Below are 23,376 nucleotides of genomic sequence, written 5' to 3'. Positions count from 1 at the left end.
TTTTGTTTATTTTATGTCATTAATGCCCAAGTCATTTGCAGTACTGATTGTTTGTGGTGAGCAGACTTTACTTGTGAGCAGTGAAAACAAAGCAGGAGTATTAGCGTCCATTCACAGCTGATGCTCCAATGGATCAGGTAGACCAGAAGATGTATAAACCATCCAAATAAAAAAAGTTGATACATCTTGACTGAAAGATCATAGTGCAGCCTTCATTGTGCAGAGAGTTTGAGTTAAAGAGACGTACACAGGTAACATTTTTGTTTCTCTCAAAGCTGTAAAAAATGCAAGTAGTAAAATAAACTTAGAAAGTTAAAAAGGTGGAAGCACTAATTTAGTACATAAAATTATATGTCTAAGAAAGAAGTAGTTTTATAAAGTGCATTAAATAAACCATTTTTAAGACTGCAATTTCAAAATAGCTACCTTGAAAAAATAAATCTTTTGAGAATTTGAAAAAGGACACATTAATTTTATTTAGAAGAAAACTGTGTTTGAATACCGTGACAAAAGAGTCAGAAAGAAAGAAGACAAAAATTAATTTCATTAAGATTGCATCTTTAGTCTGCTCACATAATTTTCTTTTTTTTAAAATTATATCTGTGATCTAACACAAGCCTGGATGATTCCAATGATGCAAAGACATAATTTGTTTTCCAGCCCTTAGCAGCATTTTACTCCTGGGCCCTCTTTCTCAAGTGGTACACAGTGCATCACATCCTTTGCAGTCGTTTGGGGAATGCAGGCTAGTAGTATGGAAGCTTTCTGCGGACTAGATTTAGATCACTGTTCCAAAACAAAGAGGGATGGAAAAGGGTACCATATCCTGTTTATTATTTTGAAGCGAATTTGCCATTTTCAATTAAAAGGATGGAAGTTAATTATAGGATGCACAAAAGAGCCCAATTTTAACACTCTCTGTTCAAACATAATTGTCTCTTAAACAAACTACTCAACAGTAGTACATCCCTGATTTACATATGTAACTTTTAATCCTCCTCTTCATCTGCCATGGGCAAACACCACAGCAAACATCACAGTCTGCTGTAGTGAGATTTTCTGTTTTAAGCAAAAGTTTGTTATATAAGTTTCAGTTCAATTACAGTTAAGTAAAGGTTTTCTGTAATAATATTAGAGGAGACCTAGAAGTATAACTTCCTGAGGTTGCTCTAAATGATATGTAAATTTGGGTCACCTCTCTTACCTATCCTTTCGATGACTGGGTATAGCCTTCCTTAAAATATCTCTATTTTGCTGTATTTAAGAAGCTTGTCTTTTCCTTTCTCTTCAGTTCTTCTACAGTAGAGGTGCTTAAAATCTTCATTAGGCTTTATCATTTTGTTATTTAAACATCACAACTTCATTTGAAAACTCTGAGTGCATTTAAATACATGAAACAACATAAATCATAGTTGTGTCAAGAATGAGAAGGACGTCAGTTTTACATTTGAATACAAACAAAATGAGAATGTAGAAGGGAGACAGGAATTCTATAGAGGAAAAAAGTTCTAATCAGTCTCATCATACATTTATAAGAAGGAAATAATAGGATAACAGATATATAGAAGGAAGTTTGACCTTTCTTCTCTTGTCTGCTTTATTCTGAGAGAAGAAACAATTTTGTCCATGTCAGTTTCTATTCAGAGAAGCCTGTGGTTCTGTCCAGGAAAAGCTGATACAGGCTAGGGGACATTCCTGGACTGTCTTCCTACATCCTGATTCCTGGCAAAGGGACTTCACTGTGGAAATAAAGGAAATAAGGGAGATTTACTTTCAGTCCCAGAATGACTGGGGCAAAGGATGCTGTTTAAGCAAAACCACCGTTCCAGCAAACCTTCCACTCTCTGGATAACCGGTGACAATCTGGAAATCTGTATCTTGAGGAAATGGCAACACTGTCGATCCACCTTTCACTCTGCTGATTAATAGCCTAATTAAGAGTGTAGTGTGTTCCATTTGTTATAACCTGAGTGTTACACTGCCATGTTATAAAGTGCTAGAGGTGAGATTCTTCTTCATTTCGCCATAAAACAATAACACTGGACTTTTAAAAAATATGAGGTACTCCCATCATCCTTTTATATTTATTTGTAGTTTATGCCTTTGAGCTTTATTCTTTTAAGTGTACCATTAAACATTAGTCACCAGTTCTGAAGGCTTTGGGTACCTAGATTATTCTTTGGAAAGAACTAAACACCTGCAATGTCTTAAGGTAATAACTGTCAAACTGTCAGAGGCAAAAGTAACAAGCAAAAATATTTGCAACAAAAGAAAGGAGAAGACAGCTGTTGGAAAGGGAAGCAAACTATATTTATAAAGCTGGTTGTAAAAGCAGTTAATGCTAAACATGTGATGTTTATGCCAATAGAATGAGTCAGATGTGCTTCAAGTGAAATACTGTATTTTGAGCTGCCTAATGTCACCAGCGCCTGCAGGGACAGTTTGCTAACTCTCCACGAACACACAGCCAGCTCTTCAAAGTAATTTTCATTATGCAACAGTGGAGCTTTAAAGGCATCCTCCCTTATTGATCTTCGTTTTGCATGATTCAACTTGTTAAGAACAAGATAAAGCTCCTCTGATAAACATTGATATTCTATAGGTAGGAAGAATTTCTTTTGTCTAACGTTTTTATTGTCATTGTTTGTATCTATTCAGACAGCTTAACGTTCTGTAAGCCTCTGGTAAGTCATTAAAATGGCTTTCTCCCACAACAGTTAAGCTTCCTTTAAACTCTAGCCAGCTGATTGCATTCCTGACCTTCTGGAACTTCTGAGCCAGTACTTAAGACCAGTCATGGCACCTCACCTAATGTTACACTGTCTGGACTGGGCCAAAATTTTTTCCAGATTTTGCTTTCTTCATGTTAAGTTTAATGAAAGAGATGCAGGCATGTGATTTTTCAGAAAGAATGCACTAATTGAAAAAGCCACAGCCTTTCCCTTTCCCTTTCCCTTTCCCTTTCTCTTCTTGGGACCATATTCCCTTCTTGAACCATATGGCCTGAGCTATGGACTAGTATGAAAACTAATGCAAAGGATCAAATGAGATAATTTCACAATAACTTAATCCATTCTCTTCAAATATGTTGCAGATTTGGAATTTCTTTCCCACTTTATGTTTTGGTTTTTTTTTGGGGGGTGGGGGGCAGTGAGGTGGTTTGAGACCTACCTTGATATTAAATATATGTATCTTAACAAAATGCAAATACAAAAATACATTCTAAGTATTTTAAAAACCAAATGGATGATTTCTTTTATTCTTTTCAATTTTTGGCAAGCAGTTAAACACAGAGTTGAAAAGGGGAGAAGCACATATGTAACACTAGAGTATGTAATCTGGGTGGCCTGGTTGTACAGTAAAGTGTAGAGTTCAAACAGAGTTTGGGGTGATCCTGTAACTTCAGGCCATGCAGAGCCACTTAAGATACATACATGTGGCTCTTGTGCTCTAGGTCAGCTGGCCAGCTGTTCACATGTTAAACCTCACAAATCTGCGTTAGTCACAATCCTCATTTATCGTGTATTTTTTTAGTGCATTTTTCATAGAATACAATCTTGTGGAAATTGCTTGCAAAAACTCAAAATCTGTTTGTATATAGAGGGTGAGTGTGGTTTCTAGGCACTCTGGGGAAAAGTTAATGATTGCAGCAGAAAGGTGGGTAGGTGGTAGACTCCGTCTGCCAAACTTGGTTGTGTGTTGCGTATCAACACAAATTTTAAACTCTGAGTAAGCCAGACTCTTTACAGGATATGCCTCATTTACCTCTTGAAGAGTGGCAGATGCTTCCACCATCCATCAGAGGGGAGTCCAGCCTCCCTAGTTGGGTGCCTGAGCTTTACCAGAGGAGATGCTTCTCTGTAGGTCTTTCAGGGCAACCCCTTTCCTTGATTAAATTTCTTATTCAGAAAGTTTTTAAGCATTTACTAAATAGATTCAGAGGTTTAAATTAGGAAGGCTAGTTCCCAGCTGTGAGTAATAAATTGAGACAAATACCAGAAATTAGCATCTCTGTATTTCTATTAGAGAAAACAAATATTAGATGAATGATTTAAAATTTAATAATGATAATGAAATTTCATCTTTCATAATGAAACCTTATGAAAGATGTAGAATGAGAAAACAGTCCTACCAGTCAAGTGATGTAGGTTCCATCTTAGGACACACCTGTAGAAACAATCTAGCTTAAAGGCACACCTAAGCCTTGCTTACTTGGGATCTCACTCACCTGCAGGATCTCCTTCTCCACTAACTCAGAGGACATTGAAGGTAAAGACACTGGTCTTGTATTTTAGTATGTCTGTGAAAAATTAGATGGGATCAGTCCAGGCAGGTATTGCACACTGGGGTGAGTCCAGATAAGGAGAATTACATTTGATGGTGAGTTGTACATTACCTTAAAGGCTGTAATATATGCAGCAATAGTTCTTTTAATAAAGATAAGCTAGTTGTGTGTTTCACTTTTAAAATAAGTTTGCAGTCATGTCTTTTTGAAGATAGTTATTCTATTTAATCTGGACACATATGGAATGTATAAAGATCTGATTGGTTCCTGTGAATGCAGATGTTATTAAAAAAAGTTCCATGAGTCTCTATATTATCTGATATGTGTATTTCATAAACCTTTTGTTTGGATTAGAGAAATTACAAAGTTAAAAACAGAAAAAAGCTTTCAAGTTGAGATTTGAAATAAAACTTGAGCATATCATTGCCAGCTTTTTTTTCCCTTTTTTTATGACTAGTTCAACCACTGTTGGCTAGACAGAAAAAAGAATTTTTCTTTGCTGTTTTCATTATGCTTGAGCATGTGTGCAGTACAGCTTTGATTAGTTAAGTAACCTGTATGTTAAGTAACCTCTACTATTTTCCCTTTTCTAGCAGTGTTACATGAAGATCTTCAAAAACTCATAGCTAGGTAATGAGTAGATTGACTACTTTTATCATTGAATGTTTATAGAGGAGTCTCTAAATGGTTTAGCACAGCTATTTTTTAAGTCAGGGCTTTTACTTGTACATATAGGGGAGAGTAATGAACATTCAGTATATTTATTTTCATGGGAAATTCCAGTACCAATAATTTATTTTTTTTCATTTCATTCAGTAAGCAGTGCTGAGACCATATTCATTAGGGAAACCAGCTATTGATGTTTATTATTCTGATGTATATCCATCTTAATGTGTGTATTATAATGCATACATGAGTATAAATAATTACACTGGAGCTTTTTAAAATGAATAAGATATTAGACTGTTGTAAAGAGGGTGTAGTTCTATTTGTGTTTCTGGTTTGCAACCTTGCACATTCTGTTATTTAATATATTTTGGTCCAAGTTGTTTTGTATTGTTTGACTGATCTAAATATGACCCATATTATACACTGTGCTCACTCATGGCAGCTCAGTTGCTGTACTACTGATGGGCCTTAGAGTCCCTAAATTTGAGTCTCTTGCTGTTGGTGGCAAGTGCAACTTTTGTGCTATACATACATGTAGGTACCAATAATTTCTACTGTAGACCTGGAGGCTCTCACAGGGAAATAGTAATTGAAAAATTATCTGCACAGTCTGTGTAGGAAAACAGTAAGTTTTTATTAAAACACAGGATTGTGCTGTTGTTAAGACTCAAGTTTAATTGCTTTTGTGACATTCCAGTTTTACGGCCTTTTTGCTGTCTCCTTTACTGTCTGGAAGGACTTGTTACATATGTAGACACGATTTTCCAGATTTTCATTTAGCAGAGCAGCTTATGTTGGATGCAGTCTGAAAGACAGACCAACCCTACACTCTCCCAATACTCTAACTGAGTGAGGGAATGGAGAATCAGATCTAAAGCTTTTTATTTAAGATAAATAGAACCATAATAAACTATCCAAGGTACTTATTCAATTTTGCTTATTTTTCCAATATATTCAGTAAATGTGCAATAAAACAGAACCAGCTTTGTTTGTTTGGTTTTTTTTTTTTTTAAGTTTAGCCTTTCTGATGTATAGTTGCATGGTTTTGGGTTACTACAAAGAGCTCCATTTTCATCTCCATCATCCTGAATATTGACTGAAGTTCAACATTCAGGATGAAAGGAGTCAATGCAGTCACTACTTGCTCACACCATTAAAAATTAAAATAGAATCCAACCCAGAAGCTATTCTGGTCTTGTTGTTTTGTGGGATTTTTTTTCCTTATAAAATATTAGTTCAGACTTCAATACTAGATAGGAATATTTTCATCATTAAATTGGTTCTATGCAGTTGTGAAGCTGGAGTTATATAAGTAGTCACAGTATTAAATAGCAGTTTGCTAAAATACCTCTAGGCTCACCAGGAATTAGACTTATACTATTGTATGTAGAAACCTGGATCCTACAAGATTTGCATGAGAGGTGAATCTGAGCAAACTCCTGGCTAATTACCTTCAAGAGCTTTAAGGATAATGGAATACGTCCTTAAATGCAATGGAAAATTTAGGAGGAAGGAAAAAATTGTAGATAATGTGTGAGAAAGATGGGGTCTACCTCACCTAAAAAGTACATAAACGTTATGTGTCAGTTTTATTTGCTTTACTAGGTTATCTGTTTCTTCTGAAATCAATGCCTAAATTCGTTGTGTAGCCAGTGGAGAAAGTTTTTCACAGGTCTTAAAGTGATGTTTTAAAATTCACAGGTTTCAGTTTAAACAGGCAGGCTCTCTTTTCAGATCTTTCCAGTGCACTTACCTCCTTGTTACAAGGAGCAAACCTTTTGGGTGAACTTAAGCACTTAATTTATGTGTGCTGTAGTCGCCTAAAGGGGAGGTGCACCCAGGTGCCTAAGTTAGATTGTCTGTATCTCATAGAGAATTATTTCTGAAATAAAAAAAGTAAAGACCAATCTCTGTGAAATTGGCAAAGTAATTGTGATCTTTTTGTTAAAAACATATATTAAAAATTGTAGCAATTAATGATGTAGCTATGTTGCGTAATCAGTTGTGGTAATTATATTTTTAATTACTTTACCCTTAGGACCTGATTCTGATCTTGTTTCCATTGGTATAAAGCAAGGATAACTTAGATAAAATCAATGCAGCTACACTAAAATATAATTGATGAGAGGTCAGAATTGAGCCCTAAATGGTATGCTAAAAATGGAACTAATCAGAAAGCTAAATAGGTTTATAATTTGTGCAATTGACATTTTTGTATTCTGAATCTCCAAGAAGTCAACCTTTGGATACAGAACTTCACTTTCCTTTAGAGTTTCATATTATTCAGGGAAGTGAAGCCACTAGAAAGCCTGTTAAAAAAAAAATTCTGTAAAGCTTTTCAAACCATGAGTAAATTCTTTCATTAAATGATTGATGTGTTTCCAGCTTAATACATTTCTGCATCAGACAAGTGTTTGAGCAAAGTTTTCTGGTGAGCAGAACCTGGAGAAGCATTAAACCATAGCTACTATAAGCAGTAAGGAGTTTTAGGAACTAGTATCTACTCAAACTGAAGAATATTTAAGATCTTTTTGAAATTATGTACAGAATTTACTCTTTCTGTACTAGATGGTAGGGATACATTTTCTAAAAATCATCTTTTTATCATATGTAGTTGCATAAGCCCTACACAAGTTTTAATATTTTTGGTGTAAAAAAGAAAATAAAAATATTAAAGATATTTTAATACAAAATTTGTTCACTTTATTTTTAAGTCAATATGCACATTTTGTCTAGATTAGTTTTTGCTGTTGAATAGTGAGATGTTAATTTTTGTTGTATAGTCAAATCAATCAAATAGCTTTGCTTTGCAAAATACATTCCCCCAAAGATAAGGGGTTTTCCTTCTGCTTTTGCACAAGAGTATTTTTCTAACATCTTGTGCAAACATCTAAAGTTACTTCATTTGAGACAATCAATGTTGTGTCAAATGGATTTTTTTCTCAGCTGACAGAATGTACGTGAATTTTTGTACATCAGGAGAAATCTTGAATATTGTGTTTTTGTCACTGGCAGTTCTCCACAGCGGTGACCTCGCTCTGGCCAGTGAAACTGCTTCCTCAACAAGTTCTGACCTAGGGAATCATGGGCTGTCTGCTGTGCCTGACCTTCTCCTCATGGACATGATTTTCCCTCCTGTGCATAGTCAATAACTTCAGCCTTACTGCTTCTGGTATTTATCACTGTAGCAGAGATTCCCAGATGGATATTTATCCATCTTCTTAAAGCTAGAGATTTATTGCTCTTTGGGAAAAAACAGCTCATAACGAGAGAAAATGAAAACTGTTCTTGCATGGAGTTCTTCCTGTATTCCCTGTGAATACTACCCATGCTGCTTTCAGAAATATGCCCATTTTTAGCAGTGCCATTATGATGCATTTCACAGGAATTTGGAAGGCTGGAACAGAAGTTGTTACATATTTGAGGAATGTTAGTAGAGTAATTTTTTTTTTCCCCACAGAACAATTATATCTTTGGAAGCATCAATTTGATCAAACCTCTGGCACACAATTATTGTTTTCTGCTGACATCTTTATAGAATATTTGTATGTTTTTTGTTAATATTTGATCAACTGTTTTTAATTTTTTGGCATGGCACTTTGCTTCCAGATTTTGGTTGGCTGTGTCTGAAACAAAATGGTTTGTTATGGGGCTGGAATTTACTCAGTTGTGTCTTGGACATCTTACACTAAATAAACATAATCTAGCTACTCCATAGGCCTCCAAAGCCACTACTGTAAGTCACCTCATACTCTTCTCTAAAAGTAAAAATTTCTTTTGCTGAAGTCAAACTAGAGTGGCAAACTTAGCCATGCAGTAGCAATAAGAATGTATTAAGGGGGGTTTGTTGTTTTTTTGGTTTTTTTTTTTTTTTCCCATGTGTAGCATTCTTGAAGCTGACATCTATTTGTGACTGAATAGATGACAGCATGAAATTCAATTACAGCAAACAGTCTCAGTCATTACACCTGTCTGCTTCCAGAGAAAAGTATTTGTAAATTGGTTTTTATCCTTCTGTTCCCTAAAACCTATGTCTGTAATTGACACTTGCCAGCAGAGATTACGGGAGACAGAAGGAGAATATTATGTGTTTGAGTATCCCACCAGGGAAAAGAGTATCCTCATCTTGGAGAGTTTTGTTTTGTTTTCTTTTCTTTAATGAAGAATAATATCTGTGTGCCAAGGATTTACTGCAAGGCTGGTGGCAGATGTTTCTCTAAAAAAAATACAGAAAAAGTTATGAAAGATGAATCACAAAATAACACAGGACAAAAGAAAAAGCTAATTAACATAGAAATATTTTTTCTGCAAAGGAAAACAAATGCTTCAGGAGAACAAAAGCCCCTCTCTGTTATTTGTAAGGCTGGTTTGTTACTCTAACACATTTGTAAGAATCAGGTTTGTGCCTGACATGTCAAAACTTATTCACAAAACAAGAGTTGTGGATATCTTGGGAGACAGCGTTGTCACTTGTTACGCAACTCAGCATCCGTTCAGCACTGATTGATGCCCAAGTTGCCAGTTTTCAAAGAAATGAGATGCAGACATAACAGTAATATTTGTACCAAATGTCAGGCAGAAGAATCAGGGGAGTTCATAGAATGGGTCTAGATGTAGACTGTGACCAGAAAAAAAATCAAAACATGATAGACAAGCTGTCAGCCCGATCTTTCTAAACTGTTTCATTTCTTTCTGGTAGATTTTTTTTCTTTCTTTCTATGGGCTTCCCTCCCCAGAATTTTGCCAGAATAGACAGCATACAGAACTGATCCGGCTGCTAAGTTTTGAGTTTGATGAAGGAATTACCAAACCATTATGTATTTTAAATGCATCAGATGTTTAAAAGGTATGGGCAATTAGCAAATCACTACATACTTGGTAATAATGTTATTGGAGCATAAGCATTCTTAGAAATTTGCTAGTGGTATTAGGGGAGATCAGAATGTATTTATTGTTTTTTTCCTCATGGGTCCCTTCCTGACAACCTGTTGGGGTCCCACTCAGCATATTTTGTACTATTTTTTAATTGATATTCGACAGTTTGGGCAACTACTCCTTCTTTTGCTCTCTGTAGATCAGCAAGTATTTTGAGAGTTTCTCAGCCATAAAAGGAATGGCAAAACATGTGATGGAGTAATGCAGTCAAGTATTACTTGACTACCTTACCTGTTCCCATGTACTCATGACATCCCCAGGTGGCTCAGAGCAACTGTGTGTGCCTCTGCTGATGGCTTACCCAGCACTGTAAGCACACTGTGTTATATTTATGAGCTGGAAAGTAAAGTGTGTCAGCAAGGAAGTTAAAATGGTTTCTCTGTAGGATATTGTTAGTGTAAAATATCTGATTTATTTGGGTCTCTTTTTCAATGCTGCAGCTTGTAAACACAGTGGGGAATTTCTCTGCCATTGATCCAAAGCAATGGGTACTAATGGCATAATACAGTGGTACTCAATAACCTTTTATCATGGGCTGCTTTGTCATGTGGAGGCTTAACTGAGGGGAAAGAAATACACTGTAACGAAACAGGAAATCTTGTGAATGTCTATCAATACATTTAATAATTTTCAGTATAAGAGCTATCATGATCTTTTCTGTTAACTTTTTGCATGAATTATGATACAGAATAGCATGAAAGTTACTGTGCATATTAGTGTAAACATGAAGTGAAATGTAAGCATTTTTTTCCGAAGCATTTCAAGGACAATCTGTGGCAGTTTTCTATCATGGCTTTAGCAGCACTCAAGTGAGTGCTATATCACAGTGCTTTGAAATTTCTAATAATTTGAATAATTAATATAATTTTTTTTTCTTTCTTGTAAAAAAACTTTTGTATCTTTCTAAGAAACAGAATATGTAAGTAAGGGAAATAGCTACACAGTAAAGTGTTAAAATTTGCCCAGTACCAGAAACCTGGTCAAGGCTCTTTTTGCATCAGACAGTTCCACAGAAGTAAGCAAAGGCATGTGTTGTGAAGCAAGGGAGGGCATGTATCTTGAGGTATCCTGTTTCAGACCAGCACAAAAACCATTGTGGTGCCACATGCTGACCCCCAGATCCCTGACAGCAGCAGCTGCGATTCTTCAAGGTGTATAATCTGTTTGCCGTCCACTCTTACTTAGTAATCTTGGCAATTCTGACACCTGTTTCCCTTGAGAGCAAACCAGAACATGGTTGGAGGCCAGGTTATGACTTCACTTTCACTCTTTCTCTTGGGAGCAAATCAGTGCAGAAAGGTGCCCTTTGGGTAATCTGAGTGCAGGACTGTAATGGAGCATGGGGAGTTTTGTATTCTCTTCCTGAACAACCATTTAAGAGCTAACAACAATATAATCAGTATAATTTTCTGCTACTATTTTCATATGCATATATGTGTATATACATACATATATATATATATATATACACACCTGGGTTCATTTTACATTTGTTGTTGATAAAATGCCAGATTACACTCTCACTTAAAATAGATGTGGAGGAAAAACAACTCTGTTACTCTGTTATCCAAAGATTTCTGCTAAAAAAGGACACAGCAAAGACGTGTTAAAAAGAAATAACAGAGTAGGTTATAACCATTGGGATGTAAATATCCCTGTTTCTCTATGTTTTGCATCTGTTAGCAATGTCCCCTTCAGGCTCAATACTCAAAACACCCTTCAACTGCTGTAGAACACTGTTGCAGAAAAATGGTTTATGTCATGTAAAACTTATGTTGGGCCCTAAGATACAGCCTTACAGGGATGTAAAATTGATCTCATTGCTGCTGTAGGAAAAGCTTGTGGTTTTGAATGATTCTTGCATATCTTCATGGTACGAAAATAAAAGATGCCAAAATCCAAGTAGTCTTCTAGGAAGTTCAGTAAGGGTGCTATCAAAGTGCCAGTGTTATTGTTTGACTTCAGCAAGTACAAGAGGAAGCTCAGATTGACTTCAGCACATTATTGCTGTTGCAAGATATGAAATAATAAAAAAAAAGGAAGTCTGAGAGCCCATTAATTCTTTAGAACTTGTATGACAAGTCATAAAACTGGAGTTGCAAGCATAGATTTGGTAGAATTTGTTAATACAGGGTTTAGTCCTGCACAAGGAGCAGGTACTCCTGGTCATTTATGAAATTTTCTGTATGAAGTGTGACTGCAGGAATGTAAACCCTTATTTCTAAGAATTTTCAGTATTTTGTTTCATATATATGAACTACTAAATACACAGGATGCTGCTTCTAGAGACACTATTTAAAAATTATCAAATTAAAAGTCTCCATGTCTGATGCTGTTGATGGAATTGAGATGTATTCAGTGTTCAGGACTTTAGGAAATCACTGAGAAGTTGATAGGTATGTTCCTTTTGCTGACTTATCTATTTTCAGTAAAAAGATATTTGCAACTGATTTTGTGCTAGCAATTGGTACATTATGCCTAATTCCTCTTATATGTTAGAGTCCCTCTTCACATATTTTAATTTTTCAGTTTCTATTTTTTTTTTGTTGTTGTTGTTGTTGTTGTTTGCTTGGCATTTTTGTTTGATTGGTTTTCGGTTTTGTTTGTTTGGGAGTTTGTTGCTTTGCTTTCTTTTTTTGGTGGTGATGTGTTCAGATGTACCACTTTTGCCTTCTGGAAGGCACAGTATGGGTCAAGGAAAATATTAGTCCTGAAAACCAGAGAATTGCTAAGGATAGGGATTAAAGGCATGAGCAGTATTATATTATAAAATTTTTCAAATTACTCTGGACTAAAAGTAATGATTTCCAAAACAATTACTATACCTTAATATTTGCACATATTAATAATGTACCATATGCTTGGCTTAGCAGTACGGATGGAATACATCAGTCTACCAGGTGCAATATTCTCTGTGGAAGAGAATATATCCTTGGAATATCCTGCTCTTTTTGTCACCTCAGTTTTAACTTTTTCTATAACTTGATCTGAAAATGATGACCAGCTTGAAATCTGTATAACTTGAAGGCTTTATCAGTAAAACCCAGCACAGTTATATTTCTCAGTGGCTGTGATGTTGAAACCTGGGGAAAATCAATTTTTTCTTTTGCTGAATGGTATATTTGAAGCATTTAAAAAAGGTGAATGAGTGTGCTGAGGGCCTGTCATTCTGAAAGTACTTTCTTATGCTGCATGTGTAGGTACATCTGCCTGTTAGCCCTAAGAGGCTGTGTGTGTTTGATGCATTGGATGTTGTGTCAGCAGGAAGGAGAAAAAGAAGAGATGAGGTATATCAGAAAGAAAGTTGATAGCAAATGGTGTTTTGAACAGTCTGTATCCCCCTGTGTAATATATTATGGAAATAATGATTCTGTCAAGTGATGCTTCTTTGTAACCTGAAGTGATACAGTAGGGATTATGCATGCTCAAGTCATTCAGGACTAGGTATATATAGTTGTCTAGAAATGCTGTAAGAAGTGTCTTTGCCATGAAAGACTTCGTTAGAGATGCAGTGGCAAGAAGTAGATTACTAGAAGAAAAACACCCTGAAGTAGTTTATTATTATTGTTATTATCATTATTGGTTTAGCTAGAAATTGGCACAAATACATTATTTTTAATCCTGTTGTTATGGAGTTATCTTTTTTTTTTTTTTAATTCCCTAATTTATCTTGTATTTAATGATTAATTATGTTCTTTAACTCATTTTCAAGCTTGCTCAAATATAGTTGTTTCAAAACCATAAAATGTTGTTAATTAATTAGCATAGACAGGCACTGAGAAGTTGGCTAAAGGTTTAAAAGGAGGTGTCAGGAAGCCATAACAAATAAAACATGAATGTAAAACCATCTGTAAGAAAGCCACAGAGAGATGCCAGAGGAAGTTATTATACTAGAATAAAGAGCAAAATGCTTCTGACCTGTATACTCTCATTGAGCAGAGATCAAGAAATGCAGCCCAAAAGGCAGGATAAAGATAGCGTGCCCTCTCAATGGATTGGCTTATGTGGCTGCTCTAGTTTGAAGAGATTTCTGTGCAGGGAAAACAAGCTGGTGCTCCTTGCCAGAGGAGGATACTCTGGCTTCAGTCAATTTGATGTTTCCCTTCTTCTCCTGAAAAACATGGGAACTCAAAATATGGTTAAACAGCATGCTGCATTTTAGGAATCTTATGTGGTATGGGAATTATATGCAGCATAATTGTCTTCAGAGCTGCCAACATATGCAAGGTTGGACTGTAGGTTTGGAGTTTCTCTTCTTCCTCATGTGGTTCTTCTAACAATGAAAGGTAGCACAACTTTTTTTAGTTTTGGGTGCAAAAAAACCAAAACAAATACAATTTACCAAAAACCCTACACACAAACCCCAAATCACACCAAACCAATTTGAATGCTGCCTTGCAATTTTGTTAAATTTCTGGGATTTTAGTTTGAATAGAAATTCTTTAACAATGGGATATGCCTGGTTTTTATGTACTTTGTACAGGTGTTAAGCAGGAATGTCGCACAGTGTATTTCATTTCCTCTATTAAAATCCTTCCCCTCTCTTGGTTCCTCCTCCTTCACATTCCTGTTCCTTTCCCACGTACACAGAGTTAAATAATATCAAGTTTATTTTGCTTCACTGCTTTAAGAAAAATGAATGCTGGAAATGGAAAAAATTTGATAAGCAAAAACAAAAAGGAGGAAACATGGAAAACAAATTCCAGTGACCTAGGTAATATAAAATTGTTCAATGATAAGTACCAACATTAACAATTTCAGACATCTAAAAATGTAAGATCAGCAATTTGAGAAACATTTATCTGGATGAGATAGAAAGTTATACATGAAACATAATGACTTCTCTGAAATTCATTTAGGATGCAGAGGTACTTATTTAGGCAAAGAAGACAACTAGTTAATCATGTCAAAGAAAACTAGAAAGTAAATTAGTTTGCTGCATTCTGGAGTCCTAGCTAGGAAAAAGAATATATTCCACTAATTAAAGAGTGAAAATACTCTCAGCTTTTAGAAAGGGAATGCAAGGAGAGTGAGACTGATCCTGGTTTTGTACAGCAACCCACGTTGTTGGTCTGATACAATTTTATTATTTTATCATTTAGGCAGCCTAAATGAGTAAGAGATCTTAAATTGTCATTATATTGATTATATACAGCATGATAGCTCATAATGAAGATTATCATGCATGGCTTCAAAACCTAATTATTATGTATTCTTGGAGCCTCCAATGAAATTTAGCCTACATGAACATACATGTAATTAAAAAGAAAATACTAGAAACTTCAAAATTGCAGTAAGAATTTAAAAATCCAATTTAATTTTTCAGAGGATTATTTTCTTGATTGTGCTTTAGGTATTTTAATTTTATCATTATGTTTTTATACTTAATGATACAGGAGTGTGCATTCTAGATGTTTTATGTTATTTTAAAAAACTAGAGAAAGTGAAGATCACCTTGTTGCTTGGGATGAGAATTGTATTTTATCTGAAGACTACATAATTTTACATAATGAAAGCTTCATGCACAATTCTGAAATAAGGTGGTGGTTTTTTTACCTAAAAGATTTAAAATTATCAGGTTTTTTAAACAGGAATTTCAGTAAAGAATCAGTATTAGACTCTGTGTTAGAAAAAGATATAAATTTATCTCTAATATCTTTAGTATAACCTCTAGTATATTATTTCTAATAAATTTATCTCAGACACCTTTCCTGTGGCTGAGTCTGCCCCAAGACCAAGTCCTTATCCATGTAAATGTCATTTAGCTTTTAACTGTAGGGGGCTGAGGGTCAGGTCCTCTCTATCTTTTGCATGAGCAAAATTGATTTCCATTAAACTGAATGAGAACAAGATCAAGTTCTGCCTGGTTCCAATGCCGTAGTTGTTTGTCGTAGTGCTATAGTTTTACAGGACTTCTGTTCTAAATTCAGTGTGTATGTTTGAGGAAGACTGTGATGTTTGGCCTCCTTTGATGCTGCACATCAGAAAAATATCTGCTGTCTTTCTCATTAAAAATAAGTTGAGAAAGCGAGTTATTTTTTCAGTCTCTCACAGTTTATTACATGCTCTCTTAAACATTTTTATATGCGAGTCAATGTCTCTAGAATGCTTTTATATTGAGTTTGGTGGTTTTTAATTTCAAAAGGTCCTTGTTTGTGGGCGATATTTATTAGGAAACTCAGTGTGTGTACATGTGTGTGCACAATGTGTGCATTTATTTATATCTCTGTAGAGTGAGGCGAAGGAAGACAGTATTGCCTTTGTTCCATAAGATCTACTCCTTAAATTGTCTTGCACTTTTAAAAATGCTTAGACCAAATATGGAAACTTAGCTCTAAAGAAAAAATGTCCTGGAAAGGTTGGAACTAATGAAAAAGAGTGGGCTTAGTCTCTCAACAAGGTAATTTTCATCACCGTCATGTTGTAATCAAATAATGTAAGAGATTATTTCTAAGCAGAACTGGAATTAATCATATCAAATCAGCCTAAAATATGATTTTGCTACTAAAAAAATTTGTCTTTTTATGTGCATTTCAGAAACATATGCAATAAATATTTAGACTCGTAATTTACTACACATCAGTCTAAAAACTTGATTTGCTATAATCATCAGAATTAATTAGCTTAATTGTTTTTCCTATCCCATCAATCTCAGTTTTGTACTAACTCGAACAATGACACCTTTTGCTGTTTGCACTTTAGTTCGATTTCTGTTCTAAGTTTATGAACAGTAATAGGCATCTGCTAGAATATTCATTAGCTTTGAATTGTGAGCTATGAAAAGGTGCTTTCTTTTACCTTAATGAAAGTTGCTCAGCATGGGGTGGATCAGTAATGACATTTGATTTTAGCCATCCAACGAATTTGCTTTTTATTTATTGACACATCTTGTCCAAACAGCTCCCTCGCAAGTTAGTGGCGTAATGAAAGAAAGAGTGCTGCAGAGGAGTGTGGAGCTTTCCTGGCAGGAACCAGAACATCCCAATGGAGTCATTACTGAATATGAAATCAAGTATTATGAGAAAGTAAGTGCTAAGATTATCTGTAATGTGCAACAATGTGCTGTTTGCTTTATGTTGGCTTGCTGCATTGTGGAACAGTGTTAAAATCATCAGCTATCAACTACCTTGTCTCTCCAAAGTCAGTGATTTTTAATAACTAGCTAAATCCTGCCATTATTGTTGCTATCATATGTCTCAAATATTATATTTTGGCATACTAAAAGTGAAATATACACTTGAAATCTGCCTTTCTTTCCTTTTTTTTAATTGTTAAGTTGTACTTGGATATTTTTTATCATTAAATTCCTGTTTTCACATCTATTCTACATAGTGTTTGAAGCTTGTTTCATTTCCTTCTCTACCAATGTAATTCTAGTCTTGAAATGATGTATCAAGTACAACTCCTGACTGCATTTTGTATTTTCTTATGAGCTGGGCAGTTCAACTTGTTGTCTGAAAATTTTCAAAACACTTCCTAAACTTTTAGGAAATAAATATTCCTTATTTTCCCTTTTAAAAAGGACCAGGACTGTGAAACTTATCTTTCACTTGTTCTCTCAACACAATAATGGATTGAAGGCTGCTTTTCAGTAGTAGATGAAGTGATCTCTGTTTCTGGTAGAGTGAAATTGCAATCTTACTGATGTCAGTCGGAGTTTTGCCATTCATTTCAGCATGTCTAGGGCTTCATTCATGATAACTTTGAAGTACTGCAGAATAAAAAAATTCTGACAACCGTAAACTGGATGAAAGCAGAGTGAAGGCAGGTTGTGCAGCTCTACGTTTGTCATGGGACCCAGACTAAGTTTGGCTCCTCCAGATTCTCTGGGAAATTGTCTGCATAATATAACATACTCCTAATTTTTATAAAACATTCTGTGAAAAAAAATAATTAAAATGAAAAAAAACTAATAAAAGGACTCCTTTGTGGTCACTCATGACGACATTTCTGCAGGTGAGGTAACAGTACCCCTATATCAAAAAGAGCATGTCAGCTTACTAGGTAACACAGAGTTAGGTAAATTCAGCCCAGATTGGATGTAATATCAATTGTCATATTTCATTTTCAGTGCTGTATTACACAAATATACTTATCAAAAGATCTTTATATGATTTGGGAAAGGAATAACATTTTGATTTGTTGAGGCTAACTTCCAATTTAAGTTGTTCACTCTAATGATTCATATAATAAAATCTAACAGATAGGTACATATAGCTGAATAATTATTTGGAAGAAATTTTTCTAATTTTAGCAGATGATTTTTGTCCCTCGAGCATGTGTGTGTACATACACATGCAAATAAAGTCCAAGTATTTTTAAAATGTTACATATTTATGAAGGGAAAAACTGTCCTCTGAAAGAAAAAAAAAAATAAATTGAGAAACAAAAATAAAAAACTTTGCATTTCTTTAATGTGCAGAGCAGTTTCTAATCTGTTCAAGTAAAATAAATAATTTAAATGGGTAATGTAAAATGACAGAAAAATTGCCAAGATACCCAGCTTTTTATATAATGATAACTTTTAGAATGTGGCTTTTATTATTTTCCCTATATACTCATTTTAAATAATCAGCAAAATTTCATTGCCAGTTTTCTCTGTGTTTGCAAAGAGAAAAACTGAGATTAGAGGTTTATTTGTTTGTTTGGTTTTTTTTTAATGGAAGGACATCTTCCAGTATTATACTTAGTACAGTGAAATTAATAAAAGAGAATAAAAAGCTCATTCTAACAGTCAAAGATAAGCTGGACTATATCACTTTAAATGAGGCAATTTTTGCACAAATACTGAAATGGTTGTTTTCCTTCCAAAGAAATGCATTTAAGCTTTAAAATTAATTCACAATCTTCTTGTTCAGAACAAGATAGGCCATTTAAGTTTTGTTCCACTAGTTTAGAAGAAAAGAAAAATAAAAGGATTTGATATTTTGTCTCCTTTTAAAGCCAAATTAAGTCAGACATTTTTTGTCATTCTGAAATACTCTGATAAGTGTTTTTTTTTGCCTCTCACTTCTGGCTAGGGCTGGAATGGAAACAGCCTGAAATCTCCAAAGTAAGCCTGTCCTGTGAGATTTCTAGTGCAGGTTATTTTTATTTTTTTGTTATTTATTTATTTTTGAATATAAGGACTGTTGGCAATTCAAATAAGCCTCGTTTATGCATCAAAACCCAAACTGAAATTCCACTGTGGCTTACAGTCCTGAACCTGACTGTTTATGGTTTCCTTACACTTCCTTACACTTGTGTCTCATCTCTCAAGCATTCCTGTTCTTTCTCACATACCAACATTTATTCTGCCATGGTCCTCACTTACAGATGATTTAAACTGTCTTGGAGAAGATATGGAAAATTGTTGCTAGCCAAGACTGGGGGCTTGCTCAAGTAACAGGCTGGGCAAGAACCAGGAGAAGCCCTTACTGAATCTGAGAAAAGAAATCATGTATGTTCTGTATATAACCCTCTAGTTCAGCAAAAGCCTTTGTTGCTTTACTGACTGTGACAGGGAAGGCTCTCCATCACTTTTAGCTGGTGAAATGTTATTGAAATGAGTTACAGATTTATTCCTTCCCTCTGTATCCGTCTCATTAGCACTGCTGCGTTCAGCTCATGCTTCTCTGGTCATGTGGTGCATTCAGATGGTTGGTTAATTCATCTCTTCTGCCCTTCAAATCAGGGTTGCATCTGCCACCAAAAATCAACAGGGCTTCACATATCTGTGCTGAAACATAATCTGTGTCAGTAAATGTGATGAATAAGTATAGATTTTTGAATACTCTAATGATCTGTGATACAGCTTTTGTGCTATTTGAAAGTGAGTTATTACTCATAGGGTTTGTAATCTTGCAGCTTCAAATTTGTGGAGAGCCATACTGAGCTTCTTTCCCTGGTTTCCTCTTTATGCCTTGGAGCCTAAAACTGAGAAAAGACTAAAAACCAGAGATAAAAATCTGAATGAAAACTGAGTTAAGGACCTCAAAAATTATGCAAAATCCAGCCAATTATACATCGGTGATATTGTATTTTTTAGAGGTGATAGAAGGGTACGATGTCAAAGTAATGATGTCAGAGTTTTTCCATTCATTTCACAATGTCTAGGACTTCATTCATTATAACTTTGAAGTACTCTAGAAATAAAAAAAAATCTGACAGCTGTAAACTGAATTAATGCAGAATGAAGGCAGGTTGTGCAGCCCTAAGTTTGTCATGTTCTGACCATGAAAGAAAAATTTCCCTGTCCTTGAACTGTTTAGACCTCGCAGATTCCCCTGGAAAGCTTTGGTTGAGTTTTTTCCTCATCAAAATTTCACAAAATTTAATCAGAGCCAAAAAAGCAATCCTTTTTTTTTTTTTTTTATATATATTTTCTGTTTTCTGAGTAACAACATGAGCATCCCATTTGAATTTTATGTTACACTTAGAGCTCTTCCTTGCATTGACAATGTTTTGTAATACTCCACAGAGTATGCTTTATTTTTGTTGTTTAGGGGAAAAGAGCATTCAGCAAACTGTAATAAACTACTGAGGCTGGCTGTCAGTTGCTGCTGTGCAATCATGATAAAAAGTGATCTGTAAATGTCATTTAATAGTTTTTCTTATTGTTTCCAGGATCAAAGGGAGAGGACCTATTCAACAGTGAAAACCAAGTCCACTTCAGCTTCTATTAATAACTTAAAGCCAGGAACAGTGTATGTTTTCCAGATCCGTGCTTTTACTGCTGCTGGTTATGGAAATTACAGCCCCAGACTGGATGTTGCCACACTGGAAGAAGCTACAGGTAAGGAATTAGGTTTACAGGAAATTAAACCTTTCTGTAGAGGTAGTAAGTGAAGCAAGAAAGTGTCATAAGCAATATAATTACAATTAGAAAGAATTTGGTTCTACATGAAGGTGAATTTTTAACATTGTCTTTTGAAGGATGAGCTTCCGTGATTTATTTTACCATATAAATGAAAATTAGTCTTATAATTGGCTGGAGGAAATTTGTTATGTATTAGGTTCTTCTCCTTTCCTCTCCTTCTAATACACAAAAACGTTTTTTTTTTTTTTAAATACACACTTCTTTTTCTCCACAAAAGGAGTGAGTAGTGGTGAGCTGAATAACTCAACTAGATCCTTCTGTAAGTGGGGAGGGAAGGAAGGGAGATTTCAACCCACAGAGACTTCTCTAGGCTATTTTTTTCCATTTGATTTTCTGAAAAAAAAAACAAAAAAAACCCCAACAACTTGGTAGTTTAGTTTATGTGTGTGTCTTCAGCTATAATTCTATCTTTAGTGTATTTTGAATTAATTGGTAATTTAGTTTAGTAAAGAAATGGGAATCTCAAAGATACTAAGTTCTTTTCAGGCTCATATAATAAGTTATAAACTGTGTAACCAAAAAACTTATTCCATCAGTGAGACCTGGTAGCCCTGAGCCCTTTCACAGGAACTGTATCCCTGGCAGCTCCACCACCCTGTTGTTACCCTGGTTTAGAGCGTTTGCTTCACGTTGACCTTGACATCAGGGCAGCCAGATTGGGAGCTGGAAATATAGGAATACATAGCCTGTGAATTCAAAGGCTATGGATGCCATACCCTCTTAGCACCCTACGCAGCAGCCTAAGACTGTGTGCAGACACACTTTAATTGCAGCCAGGTGTCGCCTGAACAACTTGTGGTTAATCTTAATATACAGTAGTTAAGTCTTGATTCCACCTTAGTCCCACTCAGAATATAAAAACTATAAATAATGAATAATACCACATACCTAATAGACATAATTGAAACAGTAATTATCATAATAGCAGCAGTAAGCGGTTATTAATATTATTAGCTCTGTGTCTAATAGCACACTTCCCATCTGTAGAAAGAGTCAGTAGCAGAATCCCCATTTTGCTGAAAGGGAACCTGAGGTACAGCCAGAACTAATTTCTTATTTTGAATAGTTTTCTGGAAAACAAATTAGAAGTCTGTCATAATAAGTTTCTGCTAATTAGATAATTTATTGTCCATGGTGGTTTAAAATTATTACGTCAAAATATTTCCCCAATATTTCTTTAATTATCTGAGTATTTTTTACATACTGAATGTAAGCAGACTGGTAGCTGCTAAGATTAGCAAAGATGATTTCAAAGGTAAACAGTTTTGACTGGAGTTTGGTCAACATATGGGGGATTAGAAAATCCTATAATAAATGCATCACTGACCACTCTCCTGTACTCCTTTTCTGACTCAGATGATGAAAAAATGCATATAAACCACAGAGATTCTTGGCCAGGATGCGCAGCAGGTTTCTTTTGTCACAGGCCAGCTATATGCTTTGAGATGGAATGAAAAATGTCCTGTGTTTTCATTAAAGAAAATTCTAGAAGTAGCATATTTTCCATTCTCTTGAGACAATATTATAAAATATAATTCCCAGCAAGGATAAGCATCGAAGATTTCCCATAAAGAGTTTTAAGAAATAATTAAAATGTTGGTAAAAAGATAGCAAATTCCATTAAGCTCTTCTAAAGTTGTTTTACATTAAAGTATTAGTTTCTTATATTTTATTTATAATTTTATCAGAACTTATAGACTCATCAAATTTGTCTATTGTTAACATTTGAATGGAAGACCTTTACTGGATTGGTTTTGGGAAATATATCTCAAGGGACATACCATGCAGGTTAACGCTAGACTGTATTATGCTAGTTTAGAGGCTTTGGCTTCTTCTCATTATTCCAGTGGATTTCTGAATTCAGCTTTTAAAAATGTCAAAGTATTTTAAGAAAAAAATGCACACATTTATATATTTGTGCAAGAATATAATAATGGCCACCACATTCAGTCATGTTGCCTGTGTGGATTTGTCCTGGCACTTCCTCTGGTTGGCACTGTTTGGTTGGTGTTGTTAATTAAGTAGATTTTTGAATAGTGTGCTGTTTTCTGAATTTTGATAGAAACTGTATAGCTACTTTTCAATGTTTGAGGAACTATATCCATTATATTAATACTATCTGATATGTAAAATATACATATATTATACGTGTATTGGACCATATCATACATGTTGAGTATTGCGTAGAAATTTAGGGAAAATTTTCAAAATTAGGAAGTAAATATGCTTTATAAAGGCAGACCATTTCTATTCTACACTGTGTTTGCCACAGATCAATCAATGGCTCTAATCATTTTTTTTTTTTGCTGGCTGGTTATTAGAAACAGAAGTTCCTCTAGAAAAACACACAAATTCATAAAATATCACTGAAGTGTCAATTCTATCTCTTGGTTCACTGACGTATTTAAAAGTCAAGTTAAGTGGTTTGTAGCCAGTGGACCTAAAGACAATCTTCTGCTTTTTGTAATGGAAGCTGATCTTTTCACTTACAGAATCACAGAACCAGTTAGGTTGGAAAAGACCTCTGAGGTCATTGAGTCCAGTCTTTGACTTCTTTACAACTCTTACTGTTAAAAGTAGAAGCACTTGACAAAACCTGGCATGAAGTCTTTGCTTTTTCCTTTTTCCA

The 23,376-nt window shown here is 34.9% G+C and overlaps 1 protein-coding gene across 2 annotated transcripts in view; it reads left to right on the top strand.

The window, feature by feature from the left end:
• EPHA7 (EPH receptor A7) overlaps positions 1-23,376 on the top strand; it is a 162,852-nt gene that overhangs the window by 102,953 nt on the left and 36,523 nt on the right. For both annotated transcript variants that reach the window (XM_041478116.1, XM_041478115.1), the window contains exons 6-7: positions 16,790-16,914; positions 20,495-20,663. In XM_041478116.1, the coding sequence (XP_041334050.1) occupies positions 16,790-16,914; positions 20,495-20,663 (294 nt within the window). The remainder of the gene's footprint in view (positions 1-16,789; positions 16,915-20,494; positions 20,664-23,376) is intronic.

Source organism: Pyrgilauda ruficollis, unplaced genomic scaffold, assembly GCF_017590135.1.
Source record: "Pyrgilauda ruficollis isolate IOZ18807 unplaced genomic scaffold, ASM1759013v1 scaffold43, whole genome shotgun sequence".
Lineage (NCBI taxonomy): Eukaryota > Metazoa > Chordata > Aves > Passeriformes > Passeridae > Pyrgilauda > Pyrgilauda ruficollis.
Note: the sequence above shows the minus strand (reverse complement) of the source record. Positions and strands in the feature narration are given on the sequence as shown.